The sequence below is a fragment of the Danio aesculapii genome, chromosome 21 (genome assembly GCF_903798145.1).
Source record: "Danio aesculapii chromosome 21, fDanAes4.1, whole genome shotgun sequence".
NCBI lineage: Eukaryota > Metazoa > Chordata > Actinopteri > Cypriniformes > Danionidae > Danio > Danio aesculapii.
The window spans coordinates 2,899,861-2,924,143 of NC_079455.1; the positions used below are offsets into that span (position 1 = coordinate 2,899,861).

The 24,283-nt window shown below is 37.6% G+C and overlaps 1 protein-coding gene across 1 annotated transcript in view; it reads right to left on the reverse strand.

Moving 5' to 3' along the window:
• Nucleotides 1-3,796: 3,796 nt before the first annotated feature.
• The window catches only part of septin8a (septin 8a), a 37,574-nt gene continuing 17,087 nt past the window's right edge, over nt 3,797-24,283 (reverse strand). Inside the window, exons 4-10 of the mRNA XM_056445703.1 lie at nt 22,832-23,018; nt 18,033-18,194; nt 14,485-14,581; nt 11,973-12,141; nt 10,138-10,270; nt 7,533-7,702; nt 3,797-4,453 (exon numbers count right to left, since the gene is read on the reverse strand). Of these exons, the coding sequence (XP_056301678.1) occupies nt 4,450-4,453; nt 7,533-7,702; nt 10,138-10,270; nt 11,973-12,141; nt 14,485-14,581; nt 18,033-18,194; nt 22,832-23,018 (922 nt within the window). The 3' untranslated portion in view covers nt 3,797-4,449. The remainder of the gene's footprint in view (nt 4,454-7,532; nt 7,703-10,137; nt 10,271-11,972; nt 12,142-14,484; nt 14,582-18,032; nt 18,195-22,831; nt 23,019-24,283) is intronic.

The following is a 24,283-nucleotide window of genomic DNA, read 5'->3' on the forward strand; positions in this document are numbered from 1 at the left end:
ATTGAGTCAGTCTCTTAAAGAAACGCTGCAATTTTTAAAAATTATGTTTTTCTTAGTCAATTCCTTACTTAATTCCTTAATTACTCAATTGCTTTGTCTTCCTTAACACACCTGATTCAGATCATCAGCAGAAAAATCCATGAACTGATTCTTGTCAAATAGCAGAGCAACATACAAAATGTGGACTGGATTTGGGAGCCACTGCTCTAATCCTGCACTTTCCACACATTACTGCTGGTTTATTTTTATTATGGTTAAGCTAGGCTAAATGTACTCCTGCTAGGCTCTGAGATCGACTGAGCAGCTCACTCTATTCAAAAAAGAGTTTTGTTAAAGCTTGACTCATTTTTCTTTAGAAGGTATACAGTTAAGTCTTACCCTTTTTTTAAATCCAGTTAGTCGATCTCAGGGTTTGGCTGAAGCACTTTTAGCTTAGCTTAGCATAGATCATTGAAGTGGATTAGACCATTAGCATCTCACTCGATTCAAAAATGAGTTTTGATTAAGCTTGACTCATTTTCCTTCACAAAAGGGTAAGACTCAAGTTTACACTTCTAAACTTTTTTTTTCTTTTACTAATGGTTTAATCTGCTTCAATGATCTATGCTAACTTAAGCTAAATGTGCTCCTGCTAGGCCCTGAGATCGACTGAAGGGATTAAAAAAGGGTAAGACTCAACTGTATACCTCTAATCCAGTCAGTTAATTTCAGAGCCTGGCGGAAGCACTTTTAGCTTAGCATAGATCATTGAATCGGATTAGACCATTAGCTTCTCGTTTGATTTAAAAAAAAAAAAAAAAAAAAAAAGTTTTGATATGGCTTGACTCTTCTGTAGTTGCATTATGTACTAAGACTGAAGGATATTGAAAATGTTCTATTCTCTACGAACTATAGTCTCATTCTGGTGTAATAATGAAATTTGTTACCGTACCACGCAGATGCAATATTATTACACATCATAATATAGTCCCTTTAGTTGAGGACTACTTTTAAGCATTGTGTAATAACATTGCGCTATGGCAGCAGATGTCCTTGATTATGTTGGAATGAAAACTTTTATTTATTTTTTGGCGAGATGCTAATGGTCTAATCTGATTCAATGATTTATGCTAAGCTAAGCTAAAAGTGCTCACGTCGCATCCAGAGATCGACGGAATCGACTAAAATGGTCAAACTCAACTGTTTTCCTCTAGGAGAGCTGTAAAATGATTTCCTAAATAAAGTGGAGCGTTCTTTTAAGGTGACAGTTTCCCAAAAATGTTTTGTTGAACCCAAAGGAAGATATTCTGAAGAATGTTGGGAAAAGCTGCCACTGACATTATTAGTAGGATAAAAAAATGCTATGGAAGTCAATGGTTACCGGTTTTCTACATTCTTCAAAACAAAATGTTCAACAGAAGACGGAAATGTAACTAGTTAAGTCCTTCCACAGTGAAGGCTGGTCTCATTTAGGTGAGCTGTCTCTTTAATGGAGTTATGCTTCATACTATTATGCAGTTGTCAAGTTATTGACACAGACATTTTTTATATATTACATATGTTTCCGATTAATGTGAAGAGGAAGTAACATTTCTGTTAAGCTATTACAGAGTTATTTTTTTTGTCCTGATTTCAACCAAAAAACCGGACCCTTTAAAGGCAGCTACAGGTATTAACCCCCTCTGAAATGAAACCATTAGGAGTTCTGTGTTCTGAATGGGAGCCTGCATTTATTTTGTACAAACAGGAGATTCTTTTGTTCTATGCAATAAACTGTATTTTGGCAATTGTCATTTGCGTTATTTTATTTAATGCTCATTTAAAATTACAATAAAATATATCTATGAAGATATCAGAAGTTGATCAAAACCTTTCATCAACGTTCCTAAAACTATTGAACCCCCAGCTAGTCTGCAATTTGCAAATGAAAAAACAAAACTTTTTTTTTTCAATGTTTACTACTGTGTAGATGTAGACTGTGTCTGTCTGTCTGTATATACACTCACCTGCCACTTTATTAGGTACACCTTACTAGTACCGGGTTAGTACCTTTTGCCTTCAGAACTGCCTTAAGAGGGTCGCACATCAGATGGACCACATCACTCAGCGCCGTTCATTTTAGATTTCTAAACAGAGTTCTATCAGGGTACGCACACCAGCACTGCAAGTCGGCGGCTGTCTGCAGCGCCCAGCTATGACTCAGGACACTGTTCATATTTCTGCTGCTTCATCTGAACAACTTAATTAAAAATAACATGCGGATCCAGTGTGCAGCCCACTTTGATTTTTCGTGGCATAGATTCAACAAGGCAATATACTGGAAATATTCCTAAGATTTTGCTCCATATTGACAAGACAGCATCACACAGTTGCAGCAGATTTGTCGGCTGCACATCCATGATGCGAAGCTCCCGTTCCACCACATCCCAGAGGTGCTCTATTGGATTGAGATCTGCTGACTGTGGAGGCCATTTGAGTACAGTGAACTCATGTTCAAGAAACCAGTCTGAGATGATTCACGCTTTATGACATGGCGCGTTATCCTGCTGGAAGTAGCCATCAGAAGATGGAGACACTGTGGTCACAAAGGGATGGACATGGTCAACAGCAATACTCAGGTAGGCTGTGGTGTTGACACGATGCTCAATTGGTACTAATGGGCCCAAAGTGTGCCAAGAAAATATCCCCCACACCATTACACCACCACCACCAGCCTGAACCATTGATACAAGGCAGGATGGATCCATGCTTTCATGTTGTTGACGCCAAATTCTGACCCGACCATCCGAATGTGGCAGCAGAAATGGAGACTCATCAGACCAGGCAACGTTTCTCCAATCTTCTATTGTCCAGTTTTGGTGAGCCTGTGTGAATTGTAGCCTCAGTTTCCTGTTCTTAGCTGACAGGAGCGGCACCCGGTGTGGTCTTCTGCTGCTGTAGCCCATCCGCCTCAAGGTTGGACGTGTTGTGTGTTCAGAGATGCTCTTCTGCAGACCTCGGTTGTAACGAGTGCTTATTTGAGTTACTGTTGCCTTTCTATCAGCTGGAACCAGTCTGGCCATTCTCCTCTGACATCAACAAGGCATTCGCGCCCACAGAACTGCCGCTCACTGGATATTTCCTCTTTGTCAGACCATTCTCTGTAAACCCTAGAGATGGTTGTGCGTGAAAATCCCAGTAGATCAGCAGTTTCTGAAATACTCAGACCAGCCCGTCTGGCACCAACAACCATGCCATGTTCAAAGTCACTGAAATCCCCTTTCTTCCCCATTCTGATGCTCGGTTTAAACTGCAGCAGATCGTCTTGATCATGCCTAAACGCATTGAGTTGCTGCCATTTGATTGGCTGATTAGAAATTTGCTTTAACGAGCAGTTGGACAGGAGTACCTAATATAGTGGCCGGTGAGTGTAGATGTATGTATATGCCAAAGAATATTTATTTGTATAGGGAAATTTGTTTTCACATTCTGATTCTAATGCCTTATTAAATTATTCATATAATATATATTAATTCTTAAGAATATAAAATGTGTTATTATTATTGTCATTCTGGCTTTAAACTGTCTTAAAATGACAATAATATTGTTTATCGTAATACATTTCAGTGCAATATATTGTACAACAAAAATGACAGATAGTGATAGGCCTGTAAGTAACTAATTAACATAAAAAAGTAATCCCTTACAATACTTTTTCAGCAGAAAAGTAATCTAATTACAGGAACTAATTACTTTGTAAGTAATCACACCCAACACTGGCTTTATTTCTCGTCTCCCTCAATTAGTCTGATTTATAGAGCAAACAGCACACAGCAGATGATGTAAATGGGGAAGTGTTTATTTCAGCATCAGCTATGGCTTTAAATGTGAAACAATATAACCTGAATACCATACAGCCCTATACGCCTTACAATACAAAAACAAAAAATAGATATCATTTGCATATCTGTTGTCGTGTGCTCTTAAAAACAGCATCAAAAATAGCTTTATTTGGCCAGGCTGGTATTATAATAAAATCATCACTGCGCTGTAATCATGAGTTTGGCTCAGATCTTAAATACTACTGTACATTGGCAAGGGAAACGTGAACTTCTCGATACATGCGTCACAAAAACATTGGCCTGACAGCGAGACGAATGAGCAGATGGTTTAGTACCAAAACACACGGTGTGCTAAAAGAAAACACACTCGCGCTCGGAAACATGAGAGTAAAATAACATGGCTGATGAGGGATATTAAAATGACCTCCATCCACACTAGAAACACACATGAAGGAAAACAAGAGACAAAAATACAACACAAGAATCTGTTCAGTCCCCATAATGCACCTCTCTGCCGTCCAATCAGGAGCTTTTGGTCCCCTTTAACACAATGTCATGAGGAACATGTCAAAAAAACAACTAAACAAAAGGCGACGCTGCAAACGTTAATGAAGGAAAGTCCATGGATGGCCTGCGATGTGCTCATAAATTAACTGAAAGAAAAAACAAACAAACAAAACAGGAAGATGAATCTCAACGGAAAATGGGGAACCCAAAAAACATGGAAACATGCAAATGAACACATGAATATAATGATAAAAGCATTGAGAAATACATGAATACAAGCATGCGGTTACATTAGGATGAAAACTAAACATTGATAGAAAATTATTGCTTGAATTTTGAGTCACATTCGCCATACTGTCCAGGATTTAAGCATCCGCCAAGTCTATAATGCAGCTGAAGGGGCGGTTCACTCAAAAATGCGCATTTCCTCATCATTTACTTACACTCAAGCGGCTCTAAATGAATTAATTTCTTCTGTTGAACACAAAACAATAGATTTTGAAGAATGTTGGAAAGTACAGCCATTGACTTCCATAGTATGAACAAAACAATACAATAGAAGTCAATGGTTACCAGTTTTCAACATTTTTCAAAATATCCTCTTTTGTGTTTAACAGAAAAAAGAAACACAAACAGGTTTATAATGATGAGTAAACAATGACAGAGTTTAAATTTTTATGTGTACTATCACTTTAAGGCCAATAGCTGCGATATAAACCAGCTGCAGACCCACACGCGTTTCAGACACACACAATCTATCACACACGATCTAGACAAACCATGGTTAATGATCGATCAGTCTTCTGTTTTTTTTTTCTTGTTTACAATGAACTATTTACTATTAATTTCTTGTTTACATGTTAATTTAAAGTATATCACAATCAGAAAATTTGTTTTATATTCTGACCGAGTGTAAGTTGTTTTGAGTCGAATATGATCAGTTTTCTTTCAGATGCTGGACCACGTCATATTTCAACCACAAAATGGACGCCGTGTAAACATGCGAGTATCCACAAGATGGCGCCCATGAAACACAGGACAATGTGACAGCAAAAATACTTCAAAACCTATGCTGTGGCAAAAAGAAGCGAGGTTTTATATTTCAGCGGTTTAATATAAATATCAATATTTTATAAGTATTAAGCTGAATGTGATGCTAATGTAATCAAAAGCTCTGGGTTATTCTCTTTGTTGTGTAAATCATATCGTTTACAGTATACACATTTGCACTCTTCAATCAACAACAGTACACACATCTACCAAAAATGATTTACATTTGTGATTTTGGTCACACTTTACTAAAATGTGCATTTAATAACCATTAACTATGAGCTTCAGCTTAATAAACTCCTAACATTTTGCTTGTTAATGTAGTAAATGGGTTTATGTATTGGGGAGAAATGTAGAAAAGATCATGCAGAATATGTACTAATAAACAGCCAATATATTAATAATATGCATGTAATAAGCATCAGGTTAATAGTGAAGAATGCTTAAAATGTTATTGTTTTTCTATTTAATAAACTAGATGATCTAAACCTACACATGAAAAGTTAAGGATATGGATTTTATGTTTCCACCAGTGCGAGGCAGTAATTATATGATATCCCTACTGAAAAAACAGCCTAAACCAGCCTAGGCTGGTTGGCTGGTTTTAGCTGGTCAACCAGGCTGGTTTTAGAGGGGGTTTGGTCCTGGTCTTAGCTGGTCAGGCTGGGAGATGACCGGCTAAAACCAGATTGACCAGCCTGGCCAGGCAGGGAGCACAGTCAAAACCAGCTATGTCCAGCTTAATCCAGGCTGGTCAAGCTGGTTTTAGCTGGTCATTTTCCAGCCTGACCAGCTAAGACTAGGCTGGAAATGGCTGGACACCAGCCTGGAAGAGGCCAAAACCCCTCTAAAACCAGGCTGGTTGACCAGCTAAAACCAGCCAACCAGCCTAGACTGGTTTAAGCTGTTTTTTTCAGTAGGGATTATTGTACTAAAGACTAATATTTGTGTAAAAATATCAGTCACTATCAATAAAGCAGCTAGCAGGAGCAGGATTTTTAGTGCTTCCAAAGTAGTTCTGGGGAATTATATATATTCTCATGATTGTGGAATGAAAAGGCATGTGCTTTAAATCTAAAAACAACTCAGATATTTGATATCATTGGTAATAAATCCCTAATAAGATGTAATATAGATTCTGGTCTAGTCAGAAACCAGTATTTTTAAAGCAGCTTAGAATGTAAACCTTGATTTTTCTCATTAAAATGACCCAAATCATATAAAAAAACCCACACAATCATATACTGCATTAATCATGCTTATTTAGATTTAGAAACAGAGTTTATGATGCACGGATTAGAAAGAGAAATATGAAATATGAGTGATGAATCTGATCTTCCTTTGAAAAAACAAAATATGACTATATTATATACAATGTTAGTTTCTATTTATATATACATACATGTATAATACTAAAAATGTATAAATATAAATATGTAAATATATTTCTTGTGAATGCTTTTGTGTTTAATGTACAATATGTGTGTGTATCTATGCAGAAACATAAATAAACACAGTACACATGTATATATTATGTAAATACAAACTTTTATCTTGGACGCGATTAATCGTTTGTCACCACTTAAAAAAATCTCCGATATTATATAATATCATTTCTTCAAACAAAAATATTGTCATTTGAAGCAGAATTACTGCATTTTTCACTCAGAATTACTAATAATTTTATTTATTGCAAATTGAAAATCAGAACTATTGATTCCTTAACACTACTGAAGTTAAACAGTAGATTTTGTGTGGCTTATAAATTAAAGGGGTCCTATTATGCCCTTTTTTACAAGATGTATGTGAAGTTTCAGCTTAAAATACCACACAAATAATGTTTTATAACTGTCCGTTGTAGGCTTTGATCCTAATTGTGGCGTTTTGGTGACTGTCGCTTTAAATTCAAATGAGATTGTGCTCTTTCCAAAAAAGGGCGGAGCTACAAATGCCTGTGTGTCAGCATAGTGGCAGATTCAAAAACAAGACTAACATCCTATGCTAATGAGAGAGAGAGATAGTCACTAGTGGGCGGGGCTTCCCCTGACACATACAAAGGGAGAATGTCAATCAAAGTGTTTCTGCAGACTGCTTTAGTCAAGTCTGGTTATAAACAATAGAATTAATACATTTTGCATTGAATAAAAAGATGAATGAGAAGACGAGCGCACTCACTTTTTCTTGTCCTTGTCCTTCTTGAGGGGCTGTGAGAGCGAGAGGGTCTCGGCGGCCACTTTCCTCCTATTGAAAGCGTTCATCTCCTCCTCCAGCTCGCGTCTCTTCTCCTCCACTTTCCTCTTCTCCTCCTGGTGCATTCGCTTCAGCTGCTCGAACTTCTCATGTAACTGAGCAGATTACAGATATTAATTGATTTATTTGTCATGGACATCATAATTACACCGGACAAACCAACACTGAAAATAAATGATTCATTGGATTTACTTCATTTATATGACCGCAACAATATGTACTGCAAACAATTTATTTGACCTGAATATAAACAAACAAATGAAGGCGAACATTATTTAAATTTAATTAGTTTGCTTAAACTCAGCTCATATAAATTGTTTGCAACCATTAATTCATTCACTGTTTGACCCATAGGGTGTAAATGGTCCTCCAGAATGGTTGGGTAGTCCTTCGCAAAGACGTGCTCATCTAGCACAAGTATTGGGCCTAGGAAATGCCATGATATTGCAGCCCATTACTGATCCACGCATGCTTCACTCTGGGAATCAACAGTCTGGATGGTACGCTTCGTTGGGGCTTCTCCACACCGTAACTCTCTTAAACTCAGCTCATATAAATTGTTTGCAACCATTCACTCAGCTTAGTCCCTTATTTATCAGAGGTCACCACAGCGGAATGAACCGCCAACTACTCCAGCATATGTTTTACGTAGCGGATGGCCTTCCAGCCGCAACCCAGTACTGGGAAACACCCATACACTTGCATTCACACATTTTATACTCTTATATATTGTACTTTGATTTTTAGTCTTGTTTCTAGTACAAATATCAAAAAATTCTTAAATTAAGAAAAATTATTATCTTGTTCTAAGAAATAATATGCCAAAATGAAGTGAGTTGTTCCTTAAAACAAGCTAAATAATCTGCAAATGGGGTAAGCAAAATAATCTGACATCAAATCTAAAAATCAAGATTATTTTTGCATAAATAATAGAAATATAACATTTAGAAAAGCAATAGAAAGGCATTTTTGCAGTGTACATACACACTTGACGATTTGTATTAAAACTAAGTGGGAGAAAGAAGGAGAGAAAGGTATAGCAGAAGAGGAATGGACAATCATATGGAGGAATCAGTGCAAATGCTCACAGAAACGGAGGAGGATTGGTTGGAAGAGTTTAATGTGGTATTTCTATCACATCTTCCCAGAAATCACACCATGCTGGTCATTTGGATAAAATGTGGAAACCAAAATGCAAATGCACATATTTTTGGACTGCTCTGTTATTAATAACAAATAAAGAATGGCTTACAAAATATCTTCAAATCTGCCATACCCTTTAATAGAACAATTACATTTATTTGGAAGTGTACCTCAGGAATGGTTAAACAGTGATAAATATTTAATAGATATTCTGTTGATGGCTGTTAAAAAGAGTTTAAAGGGGACCTATTATGCAAAAATCACTTTTATGAAGGATTTAAACAGTTGTGTGGCAGCAGTGTGTGAATATAACCAGCTTGTAATGGTAAAAATGTATTAAATTTTATTGTTTATAATCAGACTTGATAAAACAGCCTGCAGAAACACTTTGATTGACATTCTCCCTTTGTACATCTCAACAGAGGGGGAAAGCCCCGCCCACTAGTGACCATCTCTCTCTCATTAGCATAAAATTTAGTCTGGTTTTTGGATCTGCCACTATGCTGACACATTTGTAGCTCCGCCCTCTTTTGAAAACAGCACAATCTCATTTGAATTTAAAGCGGCAGGCACCAAAACAGGGCTTTTATGCAAATGAGGAAGAGATGGTCACTAGTGGGAGGAGCTATCTGCCTCTGATGACACGTACAAAGGGAGAATGTTAATCAACGTGTTTCTGCAGACTGCTTTCATCAAGTGTGATTATAAAAAATTGAATGCATTCATTTTTTACCAATAGAAGCAGGTTATATTCACACACTGCTGACACACATCTGTGTTTAAACCCCTTATAAAAGTGATTTTTGCATAATACCTCCCCTTTAAAACATTAAATATGATTTTTCTGTAAAATTTTTGATAAATAACTTAAAATTCTTGAAATAATTTTTTTGAAGACATCCATCAAAGTGCTCTGAGTATAGACCAGGCATGGGCAAACTCGATCCTCGAGGGCCGGTGTCCCTGCAGAGTTTTGCTCCAACACTAATCAAACACACCTGAACACCCTAATTAGTGTCTTTAAGATCACCAGAAAGCTACAAGCAGGTGTGTTTGATTAGGGTTGGAGCAAAACTATGCAGGGACACCGGCCCTCCAGGATCAAGTTTGCCCATCCCTGGTATAGACCATTTCAATGTGGTGATGTCATTGGCCCATGAACATTTCCTGCTTTTTATCAAACTATTTTATTCCTGCAACAAGACGCGATTCAATCATATTAATCATAAAACAGCGGTCATAACATCATCAATATGTGGCTCTTTTTGGATTCTCGGAAGCTATAGAACTTAAAAACGTAAAACAGGAAATAAGTCGGGACCATTGCTTTTGTTTACATCCCTCAAAATGGTCTATAGAAATCGTACGCTGAAGATGCAGGACTGACCTCTCTCTCCTTCTCCTTCAGCTCGGCCTCCGTCTCCTTCACTTTATTGACGAACATCTGCCTCATCTCCTCCTCCTTCTTCTGGAGGTCTCCGAGAAACTCCTTCCTCTTGGCTTCATACGTTTCCTGCAGACTTTAGCAAACACACGTAACATTATTAAACACATTTTTATTAAGATGCACATTTTATGAAGGTTTTAAAAAGATAGTTCATCCATAAATCAAAGGGATGTTCACATATTGTGTCTTTTTGCATTTTTCCAGGCGCAAAAACATCTCAACTGTTCAGAATGCTGCAAGCACACTGCGAGTCATGTGACTAGAACTAACCAATCAGCTTCGCTTTGTATGGAATATGGACATTTACGTAATAACGGTAGAGTAATTTCCTCAGACAAGCGCAGAGCACCCAAACACTGCAGCGCTTTTGTATTTCCTCCATAAATAAAACTTGTAAACTGAGAAAACTGACAGACAGACAGAAGTGTGAGCAAAGAAATGCATTGAAATTGGTGCAGAAGAATGTCTTGCAGAATAGTGTTCAGGTCATTATGTGATGCTGGTGGAGGAAAACATTTCCTGATTCGCTCCACCAAAACACCCCAACTGGCTCAATAATATGTATATCGGGTGACTGTGCAGGCCATGGGAGATGTTCAACTTCACGTTCATGAAACCACTCCATCACCAGTATTGCTGTGTATTGGTGCATTATCATCTTGATACACGACGCCACCTTCAAGATGCAATGTTTGACCCATAGGGTGCAAATGGTCCTCCAGAATGGTTGGGTAGTCCTTCGCAAAGACACGCTCATCTAGCACAAGTATTGGGCCTAGGAAATGCCATGATATTGCAGCTCATTACTGATCCACGCATGCTTCACTCTGGGAATCAACAATCTGAATAGTATGCTTCTTTGGGGCTTCTCCACACCATAACTCTCCCGGATGTGGGAAACACAGTGAAGGTGGACTTATTAGAGAACAACACATGTTGCACATTATCCACAGCCTAAGATTTTCACTCCTGGCATCATTGAAACCAGCGTCTGGCATTGGCACGAGTGACCAAAGGTTTGGCTATAGCTGTTGGACATGTATATTGACCCTGTGGAGCTCCAGACTAACAGTTTTGGGGGAAACCGGAGAGTTGAGATGCACATTTAATTCTGCAGTGAGTTGGTCAGCTGTGGTTTTATGTTTTTTGGATACATCCGGGGTTCACACCTGGACATCCCTTTCAGACAGCTTCCTCTAGCGTCCACAGCTACTCCTGTTGGATGTGCTTCTTCTTCTTGGTGGTTTGCTGACATTAATCTGGATACTGCAGCTCTTGATAATCACAAAGACTTGCTGTCTTGGTCATAGACACTTGGTAAACACCAATAATTTTTCCACTTTTGAACTCTGATATGTCACCTATAATGTGGTGTGCACTGCAATATTTTAAGCAAAACTGTGCTATTACTCTACTAAATAAACCTTTACACTCTGCTTGTACTGATGGAGTGTGCAATCAATGAAGATTGGCCGCCAGGCAGCTCAAATTCAGCCATGAAACCTTCAACACTAAATTGGACAGTGTTTCAGTTTGTCTAACCCCTGTAGGTGTAATTTCACCTACATACTTGACAACACCTAACCAACCAAAATAAATCGCTTAACACCCCCATCCCCCCAGAATTGATTCAAGAGAGTATATCAATGCGTTTTGAAAATCGATGCAGATTTCTCAATCTTTTTAGCAAAGCTCTAGTTGCGGAAATGCATTGTAAGCTCTTCCTGTTCTGACAGTGAGTATCTCAGGCAGTGTGTAAGGAGTTTATCATTCACCTGAAGGGCTGGCTGTCAGGGTCGGTGTCTTTGAAGCCCATTTCCTCCAGTTTACAGCGCCTGTAGAGCTCGTAGTGTCTGGCGTGAGTCTGCTCTCTCAGATCCTCCATGTTCACCCGGATCAACATCTCCCTCAGCTTCACGAAGTCACAGTGACTCTCATTCTCCACTGCAAACACACACGAACACAGATCAACATCCACTCACTAAAACTATTATGTTTATCTCCTCTCCTATTATGTAAATCTTCTCTCCTTTAATCAGAAATTGGGGAAAATATACAGGGGGGGTAATAATTTAGGAGGGCTAATAATTATAATGATGTTATGCTCAAAGCTGTTAATTCTGGAAAACATTTAACTTCATTTGCTTTTTATTATATTTTAAATGTACGCTACAAAAATAACAAGACTTTCCTAAAGCCGGCTGCTGTTCTGCTCTCGTCTCTTTGATGAAGCACATTTAATTAAACAGAAACACAGTCACTGCTAATGACGTGACCTTATCTGTGCAGAGCAAACCCTCTCTCTCTCTCTCTCTCTCATCTGAGAAAACACAGTAATTAGCTCTCGTCCAGAGTGGCATTTATCTCCGCTTTGATTGATGGGATTGTTTTCACATGAAAGGCGTAGTAAAAATACGCCTCAAGCAGCAGGATCCACAGGGAGAAGCTTAAGGAGAATCAAGAGCAGGGGTCAAATAAGAGTCCCAGTGTGCCAGTGTGTCTGATAGACGCCGGATATTCTTATTCATTGCAGATCTGCTTAAACTCAACAGTGTATATATAATATGAAATAAAAAAGGGCAAAAAAGTAAATAAATAAATAAATTAAATGTACAAATTTTAAATAAAATAAATTAATAAATAAAATAAAATACATGGCAAAAAAAAAAGCTAAAATAAAAGTCCCAGTGTGTTTGACAGGACACCAGCATGTTATTTTCATTCATTACAGATAAAATAAAATAATAAAATAAAATAATAAAATAAAATAAATGAATAAACAAACAAACAAACAAATAAATAAATAAATAAAAAATAAAATAAAATTAAATTAAAAAAATAATTAATTCAAATAAAAGTCCCAGTGTGTCTGACAGACACCGGCATGAAATTCTTACAGCTCGGAAAAAAATAATAATGATGAATCTGATGATCGACAGCAAAAATGACAAATTGTACCTCTTCCCAACAGGGAAAACCAGCAACAATCAAGAATGCATGATTATATGCTGTCATGGCTTTGCGATTAAAAAACTTTGTTTTAATGAAAGTCAATGGGGTAAAAAAAGCCCTGAACATAACAAAAGGGTAGTCAATTTGCCCAGAGTGAATAGTGAAAACATATGTGTCAAAATATGTGTCAAAATAAGACTGGTCACCAAAAATCAGTCCATGTGCTGAAAGCTGTGGCCAAATTAAGCCTCAAAATCACCCTAGAGTGGATGAAAGCATCCCCAACAGTCCACAAAACAAACAAAAATAAAAGTCCTGTAAATATACACTAAGAGAGCCAAACACTCTTTGGGCCCTATCATACACCCGGCACAATAAGGTGCAAGATGTGTTTCATCAAATGACGTGTTGCCATTTTCAGACCAACGCAATCTTAATTTTTGCATTTTCCGCCACGTTGTTTAAATAGCAAATCCATTCGCACCACTTTGTGGACTCATGGGTATTCTGGTTGGCGTGTTGCTATTTTGAGGAACTAAAATAGACTGTTTAATAGGCCAACTGAAAGCAGGTCTAAAGTCCAGCGCAGAGCGCATTAGTTGTGCGCCTCCCTTACACATGCCTTCTTGACCTCGGGGGGCTTATTTCAGTTTATTCACGACTACTTGTTTTTGTATAATGTAATTATTATTATTTATTATATGCATATTTATATTTGTTTTATTAAAAACATGCTTAGATTTGTCCACCTGTCAGGTATTGGGGCATACGTCCTATGCCCCAAAATGGCTTTAGATATAACTCAGTTTTTCGTTATTATTGTTCATTTATTCGTTTGCTGGAAATTAGAACTGAATTTAAAAATAGTTTTGAAAGAAAACTCTTTGTGCTTAACAAATGAAATTAATTATGTAGGCTAATGGATGTCTTCAGTGAGAGCGTCCAACGCGTTTCCTTTTCCACGAAAGAGAGAAAGTGAAAGTAAAGGCTGAATGGAGGAGGCTCAATCTTTATCCTCGCTCTGCAGATGGTCTGTTTAACCATTTTCTCGCCAAGTTCAGATTTTACAATTACAAAGTCCGCAAATGCGCCATGGTGCGACGCAACTGACTCTTAAAGGGAATGGGAGATGAAACTCTGATTGGTTTATTCTCAAAACACACCCAGAACTCATTAAGAGAATAAGCTCAACCCTGTTAGACCATGCGCCGGGGCACACAGCGGATTTTTCTGTCCTTAAAATAGCAAAAGTGGATTCTGACACGCCCTTAATGCTTTTGCGCCACGCGCTTTAGATTGTTATAATAGAGCCCTTTATTTTCAGCTCCAGCTTACCTTGAACGACACCCCATGGGTACTGCCTGGCCCTCACCGTCTTATTGCCCACCTTCACCTCTTCAACACTGCCCACCACAGCAAACGGCAGATGGGCCTACAAGAAAGACAATCCAACACATGAATGCTTTAATTAAAACACTAATTACTCAAACAGACACTACCTGGTTTTCATTACTTCATATACACTATTTTAATTCAAAGTAAATAACAGATCTTGTTAATTTAAATAAAATTAGATGTTTTTTTATGTATTGATTTAATGATTTAATTAGGACAGTAAGGTCTGACTTTCCTTAGACTAAAGTCTGGTCACTGAACCTTCAATAATGTCCAGTATAGAATATGTGGTCATGCTGCAGTGGAAACAGAATGAATATTGTGTCTGACTCCATCATGAGCTTGGAGGACTGCATCCATACATCTCTGCAATGACTCAAATCACTGATTAATAAAGTCATCTGGAATGGCAAAGAAAGCGTTCCTGCAGGACTCCCAGAGTTCATCAAGATTCTTTGTGTTCATCTTCAATGCCTCCTCCATCTTACCCCAGACATGCTTAATACTATTCATGTCTGGTGACTGGGCTGGCCAATCCTGGAGCACCTTGACCTTCTTTGCTTTCAGGATCTTTGATGTGGAGGCTGAAGTATGAGAAGGAGCGCTATCCTGCTGGAGAATTTGCCCTCTCCTGTGGTTTGTAATGTAATGGGCAGCACAAATGTCTTGATACCTCAGGCTGTTGATGTTGCCATCCACTCTGCAGATCTCTCGCACGCCCCCATACTGAATGTAACCCCAAACCATGATTTTTCCTTCACCAAACTTGACTGATTTCTATGAGAATCTTGGGTCCATGCGAGCTCCAATAGGTCTTCTGCAGTATGTGGGATGATTGGGATGCCACTTTTCCAAATGATCAACTAGACGTCACGTTATTTGTTGCTCTTACAACTGGGATCAACGACAAGACTTTTGTCAGGTAGTGTATAGAAGGAAGAAAAGTTATTTAGAAGTCAACGGTTACAGTATAAAGCAGAGGAGGTTGAGTAAATGATGATAGATCTTTAATTTTTGGGTGAACTAACCCTTTAAAGTTTGCTTTAAATTTATTTAAAAAATAATCAATATACAAATTCAATGGACTACACTATACGTTTAGTAGGTTAATCATTGATTGTTACTCGTTGTGTCCCAATTCACTTCAATACTAGAAGTACATACTTTTTAGTGTGTAATAGAAGAGGATGCAAGCTTTAGGACAAACTATTTCCTCATAAATAGACCATCCTGTTGCTTAGTTGCATGTGCCGTCAATCATTTTGTCACATCACCTACATTTCTTTCATATTTAATATGCAGCAGCAGGATAATCTGCCATTGGCGGGTCTTTCACGCTGAGAAATCTCTCCAGGTGTTTGCATAATTATGCATTCAGAAGTTACAACCAAACACATCTTTATATAAGTTCACATGTAGTTGCAGGTGAAATATAACACAGAAAATGCAATTTAAATATTTTCCTTAAGGTTAGATATACATGAACAATCATTCAGTAATCTTTACCATCAGTATCGAGCATGTTTGTAGTTTGTTTACACTTCTTACCTGTTTTTTATAGTTCAAATCAAACTCACGTCTAAATTGTAATGTACTGTGTGCAATATAAGTGGTCAGAGTACACAAGCAATTACAATTTCTTTTTCCTGGAAATAAGAGTATATGAGAAACTTTGGAATATTTATTTCAACATACTGTGATTTGGGACAGAAAGGATATTATGTGAATTTGGGACAGAAAGGATATTATGTGAATTTGGATGAACCAATTTTTCTTTTACATTTACATGCAGTCATTTAGCAGACGCTTTCATCCAAAGCGACTTACAAATGAGGACAAGGAAGCAGTTTACACAACTATAAGAGCAGCAGTGAGTAAGTGTTATAGACAAGTTTCAGGTGTGTAAAGTCTAAGAAGCTAAGCATTAGCATTAGAGAGAGAGAGAGAGAGAGAGAGAGAGAGAGGGCACAGTTAGTGGTATAGCCAGAGAGGCAGCTAAGATTAGGAAGGAAAGTGGAGACTAAACAGTTGCGTTTTTAGTCGTTTCTTGAAGACAGCAAGTGACTCTGCTGTTCTGATGTAGTTAGGGAGTTCATTCCACCAACTGGGCAGATTGAATGTGAGAGTTCGGGAAAGTGATTTCTTCCCTCTTTGGGATGGAACAACGAGGCGACGTTCATTCACAGAACGCAAGTTTCTGGAGGGCACATACATCTGCAGAAGTGAGAGCAGATACGAAGGAGCAAAGCCAGAGGTCACTTTGTAAGCAAACATCAGAGCTTTGAATTTGATGCGAGCAGCAACTGGCAGCCAGTGCAAACAAGTGAGTAGCGGAGTGACATGTGCTCTTTTGGGTTCATCAAAGACCACTCGTGCTGCTGCGTTCTGAAGCAGCTGAAGAGGTTTGATAGAGTTAGCTGGAAGCCCGGCTAGCAGAGAGTTGCAATAGTCCAGTTTGGAGAGAACAAGAGCTTGAACAATGAGTTTAGCTGTATGTTCAGATAGGAAGGGTCGGACCTTTCTGATGTTGTAGAGTGCGAATCTGCAAGATCGAGCAGTTCTAGAAATGTGGTCAGAGAAGTTCAGTTGGTCATCAATTGTTACTCCAAGGCTTTTTACCATTTTGGATGCAGTGATGGTTGCTCCGTCCATCTGGATTGAAAAGTTATGGTGTAGAGTCGGGATGGCAGAAACTTCAAGCATTTCCGTTTTCGCGAGGTTTAACAAACAAACAAAACAAAGAGACTAGTGTATATATATATATATATATATATATATATATATATATATATATATATATATATATATATATATATATATATATATATATATATATATATATATATATATATATATATATATATATATATACACATACACTAGGGGTGTAAAGGATCACAATTCACGGTTCAGAACAAATGTGACCCGCAGATCAATTCAACTTTTTTTGAACTCGTAGGTTAATCCAACATTTATAACAATTGCTGAGACTTAACTAGGTTAATTAGGTTAACTAGGCAGGTTAGGGTAATTAGGCAAGTTATTGTAAAATGATGGTTTGTTCAGTAGACTATCGAAAAAAAATTGCTTAAAGGGTTAATAATAATGACCTTAAAATGGTTAAAAAAAAAATTTAAACTGCTTTTATTCTAGCCGAAATAAAACAAATAAGACTTTCTCCAGAAGAAAAAATATTATCAGACATACTGTGAACATTTCCTTGCTCTGTTAAAGATAATTTAGCAAATATTAAAAAAATTAACTGAGCAGTATAGTGTCCCCTTCACTGTACTGGGGCGTTAGCAGCCCCAGCTGGTCTCACTAACACCACTTCTGTGGCTAAGTAATATATATTAAATAAATGAAACAAATTACCAGTGCTGAGTAAAACAGAGAAAAAGTTACACTAAGTTAGTGTGTTAGATACACACTAACATCCGAAAATGAATTAAATTTTCAGGGTTACGCTCATGATAAGAAATACTCACGTTCATAGAGGAGTTGATTTCTGTGACGGCTTCATCGTCCGTGGGAAACTGGTAGATCTGAACACCGTTGCTGACCAGCTCGCTCATGATCTTGATCTTGAACTTGTGCAACTCGCTCTTGGAAATCGTGTCAGCTTTGGCGATAATGGGTATGATGTTCACCTGACGATAAATAAAAAATCAATAAATCTCTAAAACACATACAGTGTAGCATGTTTAGGTTTTGCATTCACAATCATGAAAATAGATTCCCCACCACTTTCAACAGTGCATAAACGCATGGAATATGCTGTGGGTAGGTCTTCCTGCGAGCGTAGGTGTGAACTTGAGCCCAAAATACCCTTCAGCTTATACATGAACACTAATATCATCATTATCAGCCCAATTTTCCTCAGTCTCTACACTTGACTTGCAAACAGCCGTAGATTTTTCTTGCACTGTCCCTAAGTTTGGCCCTTTTCTTTACATTCAGTCGGTGAAATGGATAAAATATTAAAAGATGTTAATGATGAAATATTAAAGATGCAGCAACAACAACAGCATGCATGAGGGGGTTAAACTTAAGTTTAAACAATAACAAAACGTTTACACTGTTAATAATGTTGGGTTTCATATCTGCCAACATTGGGAAGTGAAAATAAGGCATTGACCCCCAACCCCACCCCCCCAAAAAATGACTAAATCTGTTCATGAGTCGAAACGGTCAGTAATATATATTTTTTATTATTATTATTTAGAAAGGATAGAATAAATAGAAAACATTAGAAAAAGCTGCAAATAAATTAAACAGTTTAGCTTATTTAATTAATAGCTATTATAAAGAAATTGAATCAAGTTATCAATTCTCATTAACTTTTTCTTCACTGTATAACTTAAACATTCTGATTAAAGAGCATGCAGCAAACGAATCCCTCATTTAGATTTTTCATTTGATTACATTAAACAACAGAGGTGTGCCTTTAAAACTGCACAAATCTATAATGAAAGCATTTTTATGCACATTTAAGACAAAATTTGCTGTGTGTAAAAGAAAACCCAGCAAGATCGACATGTTTAGATATTATTATTATTATTATTATTATGTATATGTCTGTTCAAACATGCACCCAAAACCCCAGAGTGTCCACTTTCGCTCCACTTAGCGTGTGCAGAATCAATGTGGGGAACACCAATAAACAAAACTGGCCATAGTGTATGTGTGTGTGTGTGTGTGTGTAAATGTGAGAGTGTATGGGTGTTTCCCAGTACTGGGTTGTGGCTGGAAGGGCATCCGCTTTGTAAAACACATGCTGGAATAGTTGGTGGTTCATTCCGCTGTGTTGACCACTGATAAATAAGAGACTAAGCCAAAGGAAAATTATTGAATAATAGCTTTTACCTGTTTATTTTAATATCATTATATGAAAAAGAAATACTAGAAACACTAGAAAAAGAACATATATCCTTATATCGTGAGAAATATTGTTATCACACTATCGTTATACTAGTAATCATAATAAACAAACATTCAATTTGTACTTTCAATATTTAATTTCCACTAGCCTGAACGATGATACGACATAGCAGCCTAAAAACCAAACGAAATGAACTAATTAAAACCTGTTTTGCATGAAGTGTTTTCCCTTGTTGATTCCATCAGCAATATTTGAGTGCTGCAAGTATGACTATTTCATCTTTATAGTTCCTTTATCTAGCTGCCCTTTCACTGGCCCCAGAGACAAAAAAAAAGAAACGAAACAGCTGAAATACATCAACATGACCCTTAAAAACACTCAAACAAACAGTCCGCAGATGTCAAACTTAATGTTAACAGAGCAAAAGCTAAAATATTACAGTATGATCACACTAGTTTGGTCATTTTGAAAAGCTCTAAACACAATTTTCACTGAATCTGACTAACTTAATGAACTCTAACATTATATTCAGTGCGGAAAACTGTAAACCCTGTAGTCAAAACTGTGCTCAAAATTACATTACATTTCATATTTTGACATTGATTTATGAGTATTTATTTATGTGTTAATTATGAATGTTACTGTATCTTTAACCTTCAGTAAGCTGCAGTAATTACATGAATAATATATCAAAATAAACTAAAGCTATTTAATATTTACTCATCTAATTGACATTAATAAATGAGTATTCATGTGCGTATTACACTGTAAAAATGCTGGTTTCTTTCAATTTCTGGTCAGAAGTGACCAAAGACCTGTAACGTAACACTTTTTTTTTTTCGTTCAGGATAATCATTCAAATTTATTTGCATTTAATAATATTTTATCTTTCTTTCTTAGCATTTTGAGCGAATTTTGCTAAGAAAAATTATATTTAAGCAGTAACTTATATCCATTTTTATCATTAAAAACAATGAAATGTATTTATATTTTAATTAATGCAGTATTTCTAGTAAGAATAAAGACTCAAGACCCAAATTTGAAGAGGCAGATTAGCGCCTTCTGCTTATAAAAATGTGTAATTACATAGTGTAACTACCAGGATGCCTGCATAACTCCCTATAGAGCTGCTTGTTAATTCCATTAGATGTATTCAGACTATTAATTATTGTTATTTGATGGAAGAGTTTAATATATATTTAAACAATCTTAAACACTATTTTGTGCCAAGATATTTGTTAGAAATAGTGACTTGAAGTGTTTTTCCTGCATTCTATTTCCTGTGAGTTTTTGATTGTAATTTACACTCATAACTTTGCTCTGTATTACAGATACAGTGTTTATAGATGTGTATGTGTGTGTGTGTGCGTCAATATCCCACTCTTTTAGTTGAAGAGGCCCACCCCTTCACTGCAGTATACTTTTTTTAGTATTATTGCTGATTTGTAGAATGTAAACACAAATAATCTCAAATATTTTGTGTTTTTGTAAACTTCCCATTCATTTCCTATGGCTTGGTCACTTTTGACCGAAAGGTAACAAGTGTGACTATTTTCTTTACGACCACTTTGCCTGCTCGAATCCAAACCTCAATTTCTGTATGTTTACAACACATTCACCAATTTTCGGACCATTCTGTTGAAGCTGTAAGTTTTAAAAATTAAAAATGGAAGTTTTTAGTCCAAGGTGAACCAGAGTGTTATGAAAGTTACCAATCTAGTGGCAAAGTTCAAAGCGAGCTCAGTGTCTTCCTGTGATTAGAAGTCTTTTTACAAACCACACATGCTTACAAAATCCAATTGACACCAGTAAACCTATCAGCAGGGCAAATAAAACCCAAAACCTTTCTCAAGTTTGATGTGTATTTGTGTTCACGCGACCCTGAGGCACACCATTATGGAGCATCTGTGAAAAACACAACCCCCCCAGCTCACCTCTGGCTTATTCTCTGATGAAATGACAAATTGATCGGCTCCTTTTTTCCACCGGCGGGCAGATAAAAGCCCCTGCCCACTGTCCTATATTTTCCACACGTTTGAGGATTATCAATACACACATCAGTGCAGCTATAATGACGTCCTGTACACACTCACACACACAATTATCACCAGAAGATGCTCATTGATGATGTTTGCGGCAAAAGAAATCTGAAATCTAACAATATCAAAATATAAAAAGTCTTTGTTAAATACAAATTAATTACCCATTTACAGCCCTGGCTTTAAATCCTCCCGTCGACACCGGACAACAGTTCATCAAACTGGGCTCGGCTCAGTCGGAAGCACCGCTAAAGCCTCCATCATCCAGGTGCAGTTTCTGGAGGAGTTAATTAACTTACAGAGCTGGGTGCACCTCTGAATGGATCTAGTGGACCCAGACACAGCTTCAAATGCATCGACGCAGTTTTTCAGCCTTCATAAAAGCACATAAACACAGCTATTCTTTTAATAAAATCCACGTTAGCCATTTAGCAACGAAGCTACAGTCACCGGGCAGACAGAAGCCCTGCCTATGACGCAAATCCGCATCTATTGTGAAGTGAATTTGATGCACGAATGAAGCAGATTGACGCGCGAATGAAGGGGGTAATCTGAAAATGTTCACGTGTCTATTTACGCACGAATAGCACGATTCATCTGTGTTTGCCGCGTCTGGTGTGAACACAGCATAATACTGATGTCAACTGATGTTGATATTTGGTTGGTTTTAGGTTGTGTCATTAACTAACCAAAATTCAACATTTAGCCAACGTCAATTCAACGTCTAATAGCCATGTCATCTGACGTTGATATTTGGTTGTGGCATTAGCTAACCAAAATTCAACATCTAGTCAACGTCTCAAACCAACGTCAATTTAACGTCTAATACTGATGTCTGCTGACGTTGATATTTGGTTTGTTTTAGGTTGTGGCATTAACTAACCAAAGTTCAACATCTAGTCAACATCTCAAACCAACGTCAATTTAACGTCTAATAGCCATGTCATCTGACGTTGATATTTGGTTGTGGCACTAGCTAACTAAAGTTCAACATCTAGTCAACATCTCAAACCAATGTCAATTTATCGTTTAATACTGATGTCAGCTGAAATTGATATTTGGTTTGTTTTAGGTTGTGGCATTAACTAACCAAAGTTCAACATCTAGTCAACATCTTAAACCAACGTCAATTTAACGTCTAATAGCCATGTCATCTGACGTTGATATTTGGTTGTGGCACTAGCTAACCAAAGTTCAACATCTAGTCAACATCTCAAACCAACGTCAATTTAACGTCTAATACTGATGTCTGCTGACGTTGATATTTAGTTGCTTTTAGGTTGTGGCATTAACTAACCAAAATTCAACATCTAGCCAAGATCTCAAGCCCATCATCAGTTATTCCTTACATAAAGCACACACCCACCTTGCTGTCCAGCTTCTTCATAGTGACTAAATCCAGGGATTTGAGCGAGTGTCCCGTCGGAGCGATGAAGTAGAGGCAGATGTGGATTCTGGTGTCGTGGTAGTTGAAGAGAGAACGCTTGATTTTCAGCTCTTCCTGCAGGTAGTTTTCAAACTGTGTGTCGATATAGTCCACAATGGGCTTATAGCTGAGGGAAACAAACATGATGTGATCAGAAATAGACTCTGATATGCCTACAAATCACATACTAATTAACATTAAAGCCCTCAAAATGTACAATGTTTATTTAGCTCGCACACACTGTTAATGCTTAATGACCAAGTTAATCCACTGAAAAAAAAAAAAGTTTGTTTTGGTAATCTTCAATCAAAGTCTGAGTATCCGCTTCTGCATTTGGAGTGGGCGGTCCTCCTCTGATGATGTCAGACTGACGCTTCAGCCACATTAATCTAAGCCATGCCCCTCTTACCGTTAGTTTGCTACCAGGGAATGAAGCACAAGAAGAAAGCCCCGCCCCCTACTACTCCATTTCAGTTCAAATCAAATCACTTTTATTGTCACATCATCAGCAGCACATGTACTATGATGAGTGAAAAGCTTGAATGCTGGCTCCAGACAGTGCAACATACAGACACTGCAAAATACAACAACATACTCACAAATAAAGAACAAGACAATGCACAATTGGCAATGTTGATAGCAATACGTAGAAGACAATGAATAGGTGTACACATAGTTGTAGGCAGTATTGTTAAGTATGGATTGGTTTAAGATTGGAAGTATTTCAACATACTGATATAAAAGTCTCAACAGTTCACTGGGGCTTTAATAATAATTAACACATTTTCTATCATTTATCTTCTCTAATAAAGGTTAAGATGGTGTGTGTGAGAATGCAGAAGACGCAGCTGAGTGGACTTGTCTGGAGCATATTTACTCTGTCCTTTGACTTCTTGGGCATTTTTCCCTGTAAGCAAGTATTCATAGCCTAAAATTTTTCCCAAAAGAAAAGCTGTCTGGAAGAGTTCCCAGATATGTTAGATACTCAACTGGACCAGGCGGCACGGTGGCTCAGTGGTTAGCACTGTCATCTCACAGCAAGAAGCTCGCTGGTTTGAGTCCCGGCTGGGCCAGTTGGCATTTCTGTGTGGAGTTTGCATGTTCTCCCCGTGTTGGTGTGGGTTTCCTCTGGGTGCTCCGGTTTCTCCCACAGTCCAAACACACGCGCAAAAGGTGAATTGGATTAACTAAATTGGCCGTAGTGTATGAGTGTGAATGTGAGAGTGTATGGGTGTTTCCCTGAACTGGGTTGCAGCTGGAAGGGCATCCGCTGTGTAAAACATAATCTGGATAAGTTGGTGGTTCATTCCGCTGTGGCGACCCCTGATGAATAAAGTGACTAAGCCGAAAGAAAATGAATGAATGAATCAGCTGGTCTGCTTGTGTGTCCAG